Source organism: Brassica napus, chromosome C4, assembly GCF_020379485.1.
Source record: "Brassica napus cultivar Da-Ae chromosome C4, Da-Ae, whole genome shotgun sequence".
NCBI lineage: Eukaryota > Viridiplantae > Streptophyta > Magnoliopsida > Brassicales > Brassicaceae > Brassica > Brassica napus.
In genome coordinates, this window is record NC_063447.1 from 55,701,729 (window position 1) to 55,715,808 (window position 14,080).

The 14,080-nt window shown below is 33.3% G+C and overlaps 1 protein-coding gene and 1 pseudogene across 1 annotated transcript; both read right to left on the reverse strand.

The window, feature by feature from the left end:
* Positions 1-892: 892 nt before the first annotated feature.
* Positions 893-2,513, reverse strand: LOC106399852 (annotated as a pseudogene).
* An 8,613-nt stretch (positions 2,514-11,126) lies between these two features.
* On the reverse strand, positions 11,127-12,419 carry LOC106399451 (putative F-box protein At2g19630; the record flags this gene model as incomplete). The annotated part of the gene is given in 2 exon segments (XM_048756035.1): positions 11,127-12,014; positions 12,016-12,419. Coding segments are annotated over 2 exon segments (1,122 nt in total), but the record flags the coding sequence as incomplete, so codon positions are not given.
* Between the last annotated feature and the right edge of the window lie 1,661 nt (positions 12,420-14,080).

Below are 14,080 nucleotides of genomic sequence, written 5' to 3' on the forward strand. Positions count from 1 at the left end.
TCCGAGCTCTAAAGATACTTGTCTGGTTATGCAGGTTTGCTGGAGGTGATGGCGGTGTAGCAGTCTCGGTGGAGGTGTATGGTAGGTACTTTGCTTGGGTTATGGTCTGTGAGATGGAGGGAAGGTTCAGCTCCGGTTGGATCTTGGTCTTCTTTGCCGATTCAGTGAGTAGAAAGGAGGGTGGGGGATGCTACTTTGGGGAAAAGATTAGGGTATCCGTTGCTGAGATTTGAAAAACCTTTCTAAAACCGGAAGGTTATAGAGTGGTCACTGTCTCAGAAAAGCGTGCCTTCCTCCTAGAGTCAGCTCCTCGAATGTCGTGCCTGGGAGAGTCCGTTTCTCACCATGACCCTCAAATTTCCAAACGATCTATGGAACAAGATTCTAAGATTTATGCTAGATGGTTCAAGGAACAAGACTGTCCTTTTTCTCATTCGCTCAGTTTTTCAGACAACTGTACACTACTTGTGGAGAGAACGCAATGGTAGGCGACATGGAGAATAGAGTGTCCCTTCAGCTCAACTTCAAATGGCCATAGACAAGCGAGATACCTGAACCCTAACATTCTAGGTTTACCGTCTTGGCTAATCCTGTTTGGCCTCGCTTTTAGTATATTTTTGTTATATCCATCTCTAAGTAAATGAATGACGTGATAATTTCGGGAGAGCCCGATTGGTCGATTTTCCTATCCTACGTGGATACACTTCCTATAGTTTATATTTGCTTTTTAGTATTATATATATATATATATATATATATATATGATTTTGTTATATCCATCTCTACTCAAAACCTTATAACCATTTTATTTGACTCTGATTCACTTACTTGAGCTTCAAGAACGTTATCGTTCGTTATGGCCCTAAACTGAGGCGTGACAAAGACAGGAACATAGTTGGTCAAAACATCATAATATTGACCTGTTTCACAAAGTAGCTTTAAAGAGAAGAGAGTACAAAGCACAAAGTAGCTTTCCATCTAAAGAGAAAAGAGTACACAGCAACAAACTTAACTTAGAACATATAGCCAAACAAAGTCTCAAGTAATAAAGTACCTAAACACTTACAGAAGCTTCACATTTTCTACATGGTCTAGAAAGATGTGAACATGATCATACTCAGAACCATTCATTCCTTGGATTGCAACTCTAACGACAGTATTCCTCTCAATATTGAAGTAGATTAGGTAAAAAGGTCTTCCTGGAAGACTCAGTGGCCTCATAACAATCTCATTTGTTCCCGTCATTCCAACAAAGCCTAACATTGCACTCTCAACAATATCCTCCTCCCACAAAGCGGGCAGTACAAACGTACGCTCAGACCATTCCTGCTTGTGGGTATCTTCTAGTACCCAAAGGTTAACACTTGTACTGCTTTCATCAACGTAGTCAGATTCTCCAGACAGAAGAAAACCTAATTTACCATTGTAGTTTACCATAGTTCCGTCAAAGAGAAATTTCTCGACTTCAATAAAGCTGAACTTTTCAGATCTAACGTCAAAACAAACTAACAGATAACTCGCTGTAGAGATATCAACAGAAAGATAGTACAAAACACCATTGATGCATATCCCTTCAAAATGTGGATAATAACGGAGTATGCGGCCGCAGTCGATCATTCTCTGTGACAGCTTCCCCGTTCCCAGTGTCATGATTTGATACTCCTCAGCCACCGGAATGCTACTTCCATAGCTTCCCGACATGGAAAGTACCTTGACCTGTTTATCAATAGGATCATACCCAAACAAACTCATTGACTTAACTCTCCTCGTCTTCACTCTGGGTAATGGTAATAGCTGTCCGGTACTAGGGTTGCATATCACCGGCGCCGAGTACTTCCTTCCCTTTACGATCCACTAACTTGTAAGACCGACCAAGCCTTGATCAAGCCCACTTATTTCAAACGCATCACCAAGGAAGTCAGCCTCAAAGGAGAACTTCATATGATAAGTGGCCACTACTGAAGACGAATTCTCATCCGGGTTTTGCGGCTGAGGTGCTGAGTAGAAGAACAAGTCACCGTCCTTTTGGTAGGCGAGCAACAGCTTGGGGAGTGTGCGTGACCTGCTCAAGAACAGCTCCGTGAAATCTTGACGGCGAAGAACGGAGGCCCAGGTCTTCGAAACGCACCGACATATCGCTATTGACTTCACCGGCAGCCTCGAGAATATCTCCATGATGAGATCGATTGGAAATGGTAATGAGTTTCCTCTTCCATTCTCTGAGGTCTTCGATCGGGTATTACGTCTGGTGGTAGTGGTTAGACGATCCCCGGAGAGGTTACGACGCCGTGTTTTCATGGCGCAGACACTGAGTTTTAAAACCCTAGAGAAACGAAACGCACGAACGTCTGCGGCTTCGGGTGATCACATGGAAGAGTACGGCTTAAACGGGCTCACAACAAACCCATATTTAGGGCCCGTCTCTTAAGACCAGAATTTTAATCTGATTTTCGAAAATAGAGATTTTAATGGAAAGAGTTGCTCAGAAAAGATGAAGATTTTGGTGAAAAAAAGTTATCCTCTTTTAAAAACTAGTGGCTTTCACCCCAGTATGCGTTCACTTCTCTGTCATCCATAATAGTACGTGCTATATTCTATATTCTATGCATTATTATTTTTTTGTCCCAATTTATATCATAATCTCCTTCGGTGTCATTTCCGTTCATCTCTCAAAACATCAAACTAATTACTTATCTGCTGTCAACGTTTTTGGCTTTCGGCTATCTTACATGTGTTTGACATTACGATATTTACCAGTGTCATGGGATTTCAAAATTTATATCCCTCTCATATGGACGCTTCATCATTGTTAATTGTAAATAAGTATTTTACCAAAAACAAAAAAAAAATTGTAAATAAGTAGGGTTATAACATCAAATATCATGAACACTTGATCTATTTTATTTCTATTGTTGTTCAACACTATTCTCCATTTATTTCTTATTTGCCTCCATTCCGTTTCAACTGTACCTCCACGTGTGAAATTTGTATTTTGTATGTTTCTTAGTATTTGCGATTCCTTTTTCTTATATGGCACATATATATTTCTGTCAAATTTGCATAATTTTATGTTCTTGTAGTCTTATCTTTTGATTTTTTTCTCAGAATAACTCACAGATATCGTCACCACTGATTAGGGAGTTCATCAGTGGGCACCAAAGTAGCGATATTCTGTTTTTCTTTTGCGAAATTTGATCTTATACCATATAATATTAAATGTAATTACATTTCATTGAATCACTGATTCTCTATGACCAAAAAAAAAGAATCAATGATTCTATAGAATTGAGTTCCTTCATTTTCAATTACACAATATCAGAAACATGTAATTTCACATTTATGATATATTTTTTTTGACTCTTCTTATGTCTACAATATTTCCTCAAACTTTATTACAATTCATCCTTAGCAAAACAAACTCTTGGTTTCAATTCTCCGTTGATGAATGCATCCATGTTCTGGGTGCTCAATTTAGTTGATAGTTTTAACTGGAAATTAAACATGTTAAGATGCAACATATAGTAATGAAGAGGAGAAGGGCTTGAGCTAGTGAAGCTCTATCAAAAACTTATTGTTACCGGCGTCTCTTTTTCAACAGTTTTGTAGAGCATCATTAACCTGTCATCAACAAATCAATAAGATTGGCTCATGTTTCAGGAATCAACAGTCTTTGCTTTAGATAAGATTAAGTCACCTTTAGTTTAGTATGCACATTTGCCGAAGCACAAAATCTTGCGAAAACATGATTCTCAGAGCCTTTGGAATGCTTATCCGACTTCACGCCTTGTTTTCTCAGTATTGCTATTCACAAACCATGTGTTTATGTACCTGTTTTCAGTTTCCCCCACAAGAGTCTATGAGTTTGTTTTTCTTTCTCAGTTTCGGTTAATACAAATTTTGGTTTAGCAGAGTGGTCCTTTGGAGTACTTACCTCAAGAAGAACATTCTCGGGATAGTTTAATACCAAACTGATCAAAAGTCTTTCCTAACCACAGTAACTAAACTTGTGTTCTCCGGCAGATTTCCTGGATTTGCTTTATCTTAGCTTGTATAACTTCTCAAATATGTCCCAAAAAAAACATCAAAGACTATAGATTTCATACTCAAGAACTGGCACTGACCTAAGTAACGCAAAACGGTTCAATCCGCAAGTCCTGAACAAAAAACCTTATTCTGCATATTCAATACAGATCACATGTGTCAGTTAGTATATTAAATATTTGAAATAAAAAAGGATAAAAATATTGTACTCCTATATAGCTTAGTGATGGATCTGACTTGAAATACTTGGAGGTCAGGTTGTTATCTAATGCAGTAACCTGTTTAAGAAAAAAATAGATTAATCACAATTGCTTGTAGCTTTATTATCATTAGATGAGAAAACGTCAATCACGCATCATGATCAGAGAAATTATAAAATCGAAACATGAAACAAATACGAACTACAACCAAAAAAGTTATAACCTGAAAAAGCTTAAGAGTGCTAGAGTAACCCAAACAATATTGCTTTCGGTCAATTTTTGTAAGCCACATATTTATAGTAGTCAGGCGATGAAAACTGAAACAGCAGAAGAGGGAACCTGTTGAGAAAGTATGCATGTTGAGTAGTAGTTAAGAAGAGTAATAATAACAATTCATGTGGAAGATGTGGAGTGAATATAGACAGTAAGAAAAACAGCATAACAGGTTGCATTCGGATTCTCTTTGTTTAAAGGAAGTGACCTGTGAGAGATTTGAAGCACTGAAGATTGTATAGCTCTCCAGATTCTACTTCATGATTCTACTGAGTATCCGCATAGCATGTTTCCCATGTCTTCTCGATCTGATCTTGCATCAGGGCCTTCATGATCATCTAAAGACGGTAAAAACAAACACATTAAAGTTTATATAATCACAAATGAAAACATCATTAGAAGTTTTACACTTACCTTTAAGTTCGATTGTTTTAGAAAACTCTCAGTGCAATCAGCTCCCCAAAGAAGTCCCTTGTAATTACTTTCGCTCAGACCACCAGCCATCCACGGACACGACCATAAAACATGGTTAAGAGTCATATTCCCATCATCATTCTCACCAACTTGTCTCCTGTCAACTTTGTCAAGTTCCTCTAATGAACCCAACAATAAAGTGCTATCTTCATGGACCCGAGAGGAGCTTTGAAAGAGGCCTCCATGAGTTGTGTAGACACTATCTGATATCACAGATGCCAAATGTAACGTTTTGAAACAATCGATACACTTGGAATGTAGCACTGGACTGTGTTCACCGTATCTGTCACACGAAATACCCTCTCAGGCATCAGAATCTGTAGTTATCAATCAGGTTAGAACAATGCATAACACTTAAAGAATCTAATTAAGTGTAGAGACTATATATAAGTACCTTCCAAGCTAAGAGAACCAAGAAGCTCGACCAATGTAATTACCATTGAACACAAACCATTGGTTCTCGGAAGGCCTTCCTGATTGATCAAATATTTTGAGCAGATCATGTAATTGTCCATGGAGATCTCCAACCACAATCACTCTAGAACTCTCGCCCAGCAATTGATTCCAACGCAATTAGCTTCTTTGTCAAGAATCTGCGCAGCACAATCCACCAGAGAAACAAACACAGAATACGGCAATGTAGAAGGGAACTGGTTTGTCAAACTCTCGACCCACTCAGGAGTTAGTTGAGACTCCAAAGGCCATGAGATCGGCTCCAAAACAATGTTGCTGAAATCCGCATCTCCGTTCCTCAAGTAAATCTCCATCTCCATTGGGTCAGTCATGTCATCTAGATGATCAACAGTTTCTGGTTCGTATTTTTTACTGTACACTTGTGCACATATCGCTTCTCATGTTTATTAACAGCGATGGTGGATGTAACGGAGGCTGGTTGAACTACTTAAGAATTAAATTAGGGTTCATCTTAAGCTTCACACAGAAGACCCTCTGAATTCGTTAATTAGCAGTATTGTGGTGGGCTTGGTCCCATTATTGAAAATGTAAACAGGTGACCACGTCACCTTAAGAGGAGAGAAAACTGTTCTATTATATTATAGACTAGATTTTCAACTCGCGAATTTATTTTAATAATAAGTTTTTCACATTAATTTCAAAATAATATGTATATGGTTTATTTATAAAATCATATACAAAATATGCTTTATATTTTTAAGAAATTGTTTAAACTACCACATTCTTAATACTATTTTTTATATTTACTTTAATCACATTTACCTTTAATTTTAAAGTAGTAAATAGATACTTATATCCCTAAGTTTAACTAATCTAGACGGTTTAGATTTGAGGGGTGGGCTTTTGGAGGGTGGGTGTAAGATTTTCTTTCAAAAATAAATACTTAAAATTTAAAATAAAAAATAAATACTTAAAATTTAAAATAAAATTTTTTAAAACAGTTACCAAAAGAATTTTCGAATTTCAAAATAAATATTCAATAAAATCAGAAAAAAATTGAAATTTTTTTATAAGAAGTTTAGAATTTTAAAATGCATAATTCTAACTATAAAATAACTTTTTAATTAAATATTTATTTATATTTATATACATATTAAAAAAATAATGGTAGACGGGTCTTTCGACTCTTTAATGAAACATCATACTTTATGTATTTGTTAAAATGTCCCTCTAATGAACTAAACATGAACTCTAATGAATGAAACATGAATAGTGGTACCAAAAATGAGGTAAAAGCATAATTTCCCTTTAGATTTTTCCTATTTAATTTTTATTAAATTATAACTTTTAAATAATTAATATTTAGGTATATTTTGTCTTGTATATGTAAATGCATGTGTATTTATAAAAGTGCTTATATTAATCATAGTTTTAAAAATGGATTGTTTAATGCATATTAACTAATACTATATTGTCATAAATAATTTTATTATAATTTTGTATCTATCATTTTTTGAATGACATAAAGGATTAATCCATATGCACAATGTCGAATTTTCTTTGTATTTACCAAATATTACAATGAAAGTATGAAAATTATATACTTATTGTATGCATATATATACATATATATTTGAAATACTTTTATTTAATTGTTTAAATGCATATCTAATATTATAATATTTAGATTTAGGTTTTGATCATAAAAACAATTTTGATGGGATATAATAATATTAAATATATTTTTTGTTAGGTATATGAAAAAAGGAAATAAATATATAGAATTTTAAACTAATGTTAAGTAATGTTTTATTTATTAAAATATATAAAATCAAAAATATTAGATATATCTTCTACTTGATCTAGTTAGAGTATAAATTAATCTAGGAGCTATGATGTTTTATTAGTTCACATGTATTTTTCTAATTTTTAGAAGTTTGTCGCAAATTCATTGTTTCTATTTGATTGATTAATATTTCTTAGATAATATAAGTTCACTGACGAATATATAATGAATATACCTCATATTTATTATTTTTTTTATCGCTGAGACTATACTCTAGTGTCAATATTATTTGTAAATAATATTATAAATTTCAAATAATTTATTTGGTAAACCTCTTTGGACTTTCTTATGTTTTCATATATTTGATTAATTCTTGAAATATGTTTCTTTGATAAACTCGTTTGAAATTATTTTTAGTTGTATATGTTTTGTTAATTACTTTAATAAAGTTTCATATGTATGGATCCTACAAATGTTACTGATGAATTACATTAAATACTTATGAAAAATCACCATGTACTTTGTTTTATTATTAATAACTTTATCCTAATTTTTTTGTAGATTATAACTATCTTTAGGTTTATTTCAAAAATAACTATTTGAATAGATTAATGAAGATTTGTATTCTAATTTTCTTAAAAAAGTTGTTCCAAAAAATAATATAGTAGTGTTATTAAAGTTTTAATAGTTGATGAGTAAATAACTATATTAATTCATTTTATTGATAAATGGCAGTTTAAAAATAAATAGATAAATGGGCTAGTTAATAATATGTTTCTTACATAACTAAAATACTTTTATCATTATTTATCTATAATAAAACTTTGTACTTATTGTAATCAAATAATGAATTGGCTCAGTAAAAAAAGATCAAAATCAACCATTATTTTAAAAAAAACTTGTGCAATTGAATATAAACTTATACTATTTTTAAGCGGATACCTATATAACTAAGAAAATTTTAAATGCTAAATTTCAGTTTGATTAGGTTAACTGTTTTGATTTTAAATATCTATTTTATTTTAATGTACAATTATCATTATTTTTAGAAAATACCCCAGAGTAGCACTAATTTTTTTTTTTGTCATGAATATAGAATATATATAAGGATCAAAATGAGCAAATTGTTCCATTAAAGAGGTAAATATACATTTATATCCTTAGAGTTAACTAATCCAAAACTTAGAGTTTAGATTTAAGGGTTGAGGATTTGGGATTAAGTTTTAAAATTTTATAAAATAAAAAAAAAAAATTTGAAAAATAGTTTCAAAAAGTATTTCGAATTTCAAAAAGAAAATTTGAAAAAAAAAAAATTTGAAAAAAATTAAATTTGAAAATTATAGTCTATAATTTTTTTTAATTTATTTATTTGTGTATATATATCAAGAGTATTAAAAAAAATTTACCTATTAAATGAAATATTTTAGTCGTTTTTCTCCTTATGGTCAATTTTGTGATAAAACTTGAAAATGATTTATTTAGGAGAATTGCCTATATTTTTTATGTTTATTTTTGAAAGACTTAGCATATACATCAAGTTAGTTGTTTTGTTTAATCTTAATTGATATTTTAAGTTTATTTTAATAGATTTTTTATAAGAATTTCACATTCTTAAACATATTAAACTATGATTCTAATTTGGCCTGTTTTTTGATAGCTTTAAATTATATGTATAATATTTTAATAACATATAGTCCTTCTCATAAAAAGACATAATTTAGTTCTTTTCTAATTAAAATATTTTATATTAAATTTTCAATAAGTTAATATAAATATCAATCTAACTTTTAAGATAATTTTTTTATTTCTTTTAGTTTATATTTTTGTAGTTTTGTATTGATTTTAATTTTACATAGATGAATATTTGGATTTGTTTAGTAAAAAATAAATATGTTTTTAAAAATTGTTCTTTTTGGTTAGTTAAAATCTTATATTTAATTTAAAACATTTATTTTGGGGCAATTCTCCCAAATAGCTCTTTTTATTTTTTTTTTGTCATAAAAATAGACTTCAAAAACTAAAATGATCAAAATAGTATTTTTTATTTTGAAATTTTGAAATTTTAAAAAATTTGAAATCCTATCTCCAAAACTCCACTCCTCTACTCTGAACCCCAAACCCTAAATCCTAAACCTTAACCCCTAAACCCTAAACCTCACCCTTTAACTCTAAACCCTAATGTCTAGATTAATTAACCCTAGGGGTATAAGTGTATATTTACTTCTTTTGATAAAACATTTAAGTTTATTTTGGTCATTTTTATTTTTATGGTCTATATTTGTGATAAAAACTTTTTATAGGTCCATCCTAGGAAATTTCTCTTTATTTTATATATCAAGTAAATTATTTTATTTTCATTTTATTTTGAGCGAAATAGTTTTCTGATTTTTTCTATTTAAAAATATCAAATTAAGATGTTGATTTTTTACCTTTCTAAATCAACACTAATTTTAAAAGTAAATAATATAGTTACTATTCAAATATACCAACAAACATTAATAAATGACCCCTAAAAAGAGTAGTAATCCTTCGTATATGATAAGGGTGTATATAACAACAAACCCAAATGTTGTTAAAAAACAACTAACCCAAATCTCTTACCAATATTAACACTTGGAATAGTTTCAAATGGTTTTTTGTCTATTCCGTCTATGTTGTTGTTCCTCCCCCACCACCGTGACTGATCAGCCATCGCCGGTGGTGCTTTACTCAGAAGAGTTCACACAATGGAGACCGTCTTTAGCACCGATATTGGAAGAAGAAGAAACTGAGATTGATCACCATGTCACACATGTGAAATCAAAAAACAAAAAGAGGAGCGCGTACAGACGAATGATGAAGTTGTTCTGGTGATGAAGTGGTAACATACGTTCTGCTAACTTTCCAGCTTTAGTTTTTATTTTATAAATTTGTAACACTTTTTTATTGTTTATTATTAGGTGAAGAATTTATAGTGATGGCATCGCTAAGAAGTTACCTTTTTCCAGATATTGGAGTTTAGTGTATATGGTCATATTATTCAGTAGTTTGTATAAGCATCGTTGTTGTACCTTAATTGTAGTTTGATTGGTGTGTTTGCGAGGGAAAGACAGCTCTCAAAAAGGGCTTTTGATTGCTTACTCGATTCGCACGCGTTCGTTTCAAGAAGGTCTTAAACGTCACGAAGTTTGGTTCGCTGAGAGGTTTATCAGATAACCAGAGATACGTGAACCCTAACATTCTAGGTTTACCGCCTTGGCTAATCCTGTTTGGCCTCGCTTTTAGTATATATTTGTTATATCCATCTCTAAATAAATGAGATGACAACTTCGGGAGAGCCTGATTGGTCGATTTTCCTATCCTACGTGGACACACTCCCTATAGTTTATATTTGCTTTTTAGTATTGTATTTTGTTATATCCATCTCTAAATAAATGAGATGACGTGACAATTTTGGGAGAGCCCGATTGGTCGATTTTCCTATCCTACGTAGACACACTCCCTATAGTTTATATTTGCTTTTTAGTATTGTATATATATATATATGATTTTGTTATATCCATCTCTACTCAAAACCTTAGAGCATGAGCAGCAACGAACTGATGATTCCCGATTTCCAATGTTTTTTTTTTATTATTTTAATTTTTTTTTTCGTTTGACTTAAAAAAAATAAAAAATAAAAAATAATATAAACGAATCTATCGCGGGCCGCACGTGTTATGAGGCCCGCGAAACAGTAACGAGACGGTATCACTCCGGCGAACCTGCACGAACCGGATTCATTAAAATCTGATTATTTTAATATTTTTTCGCCTCGAAAATCGTGTTAACTTTACTCGTGATACTTCAATACGGATGGTCTTATAACCATTTTATTTGACTCTGATTCACTTACTTGAGCTTCAAGAACGTTATCGTTCGTTATGGCCCTAAACTGAGGCGTGACAAAGGCAGGAACATAGTTGGTCAAAACATCATAATATTGACCTGTTTCACAAAGTAGCTTTAAAGAGAAGAGAGTACAAAGCACAAAGTAGCTTTCCATCTAAAGAGAAAAGAGTACACAGCAACAAACTTAACTTAGAACATATAGCCAAACAAAGTCTCAAGTAATAAAGTACCTAAACACTTACAGAAGCTTCACATTTTCTACATGGTCTAGAAAGATGTGAACATGATCATACTCAGAACCATTCATTCCTTGGATTGCAACTCTAACGACAGTATTCCTCTCAATATTGAAGTAGATTAGGTAAAAAGGTCTTCCTGGAAGACTCAGTGGCCTCATAACAATCTCATTTGTTCCCGTCATTCCAACAAAGCCTAACATTGCACTCTCAACAATATCCTCCTCCCACAAAGCGGGCAGTACAAACGTACGCTCAGACCATTCCTGCTTGTGGATATCCTCAAGTACCCACAGATTAACACTGGTACTGCTTTCATCAACGTAGCCAGATTTCACAGACAGAAGAAAACCTAATTTACCATTGTAGTTTATCATAGTTCCCACCATTATGATAAAATTAATAAAGGTGAGCTTTTCAGATCTAACGTCAAAACAAACTAACAGATAACTCCCTCTAGGAAAATCAAGAGATGGATAGTACAAAACACCATTGATGCATATCCCTTTGAAATGTGGATTACAAAGGAGAAAGCGGCCACAGTTGATCATTCTCTGAAACAGCTTCCCCATTCCTAATGTCATGATTTGATACTCCTCAGACACCATGTTGGGCTCTCCTGACAAGGACAATACCTTGACTTGTTTATCAATAGGATCATACCCAAACAATTGTCCTGTGCTAGGGTTGCAGATCACCGGCGCCGAGTACTTACTTACTTCCCTGTAGGAACCACTGATTTGTAAGACCCACCAAGCCTTGATCAACGCCACTTATTTGAAACCCACGATTACGGAAGTAGGCATCAAAGGACAACTTCATATGATAAGTGCCCACTACTGGAGACGAGTTCGCATCCGGATTTTGCGGCTGAGGTGCCGAGAAGAAGAACAACTCACCGCCTTTTTTGTAGGCGAGCAACAGCTTGGGGAGTGTGCGTGACCTACTCAAGAACAGCTCCGTGAAATCTTGACGGCGAAGGACGGAGGACCAGGTCTTCGAAACGCACCGACATATCGCTATTGCCTTCACCGGCAGCCTCGAGAATATCTCCATGATGACATCGATTGGAAATGGTAATGAGTTGTCTCTTCCATCCTCTAAGGTCTTCGATCCCCGGAGAGGTTACGCCGTCGTGTTTTCATGGCGGAGACACTGAGTTTACAAACCTAGAGAAACTTCGCCTTTGCTCCTCCACCAAACCACGCGGAAGAGTAAGGCCTCAAAGTCATATTAAATGGGCTGAGACCAAGCCCATATTAGGGCCCGTCTCTTAAGATCAGAATTTTTATCTGATTTTCGAAAATAGAGATTTTAATGGAAAAAGTTGCTCAAAAAAGATGAAGATTTTATTGGAAACAAAAGTGTGACAAAATTATTAACTACGAGATACTAATCAAAATCTTCTCATATAAAACAACTCTTTCAAATTAAAGTCCTGTAGTTTTTTACTGTAATTTAAAAGCCCAAACAGTTATTTTTTCTTTAACTAGTATTTAGTACATAATAATGAAGGACAAATGTTTGAAGAGGAGGTAGTAAATTTTTCGCCAAAGCATCATCAACTCTGTTTCCTTCTCTTGATATCTATACAAACTTGATTTTATGAAATTGTTGTCTCCACCAGTTTGTCTCGAATCCAATTATAACCATCAAAATGAAGCCCATGGTGATTCAATATGTTGATCATCTTCGGCCAATCATTTTCAAAAACAACTTTCGTATATCCTTTTGCTCCAACAATGCTGCATAGCTATGATTAATGCATGTAATTCACTTTCAAAGGCGTTTTTAACTTGTGTACCCGAAACTTGGCCTGCACCGCTCCATTTCAATCTCGTAATATCCATCCTGCTGTATTCGGAATATTTGAGTTGAGAAAAGAACAATCAGCATTACACTTTATCCAATCGTTTTGTGGTCTACTCCATTTCTCTTGAGTTGTCTCCGTTTGTTGTCGACTTGTAAAAGGTGACATCTGTTGTTGTGCTTTGCTTTGCGTTTTCCATTCAGTAGCATCAGACCTCGCTTCAGTGGCGGATGTACAACCAACAAGGGTGGGGCATCTTCCCCCTATGAATTTTCTCTTTACTATTTATAATAAATTTTGAAGAAATTAGATAAATTTTCCCCCATAAAATCTCAAATTTAGGGTTAAATGTACTTCATCTGTAAAGTTTGTAAATTTCGCCTTCCATAATAAATTTTTTTAGATCCGCCACTGCCTCGCTCGTTGGATTATATTTCTCCAAGCAATGCTTTTTTGTTGAAATATAAGCAAGTTTTGACTCTTCCAAAGCCTCCATAGCATCCAGATTGGTAAATCTTGAAAGTGTGCTAGACTTGGTGATGTTGTTATCTGTAAACATGCATCTATCTTTTCCTCCAGAGTAGCAGTATTGCTATTAAGTATTGTATGACATGAAATATGTTTATAATTAAGAATAAAACGTTAATAAATATGTTTCATATTAACTCAATATGACATGAAATCCAAACGATTATTAGTTTCTAAAGTATATACTCTAAACTGTAATAATATAATATACAAGAACGTTATTCAGACTGATTAATTCACAGAACTAAATCAAGCTGATCATAAAGACCAGGTTCCAGTTCTTTTTAGTGAGAGAATACATAAATGGATTTGATAACCATTTTACTGTGAGTGAGATGCAGGTGTTATACCAGTTATGCATTAGTAACCAATCTCGATCTATTTTAGAGGTTGTCTTTCTCTTTTTCATTTTACCAACCTATGGACGAATAGCATATAACTCACCATT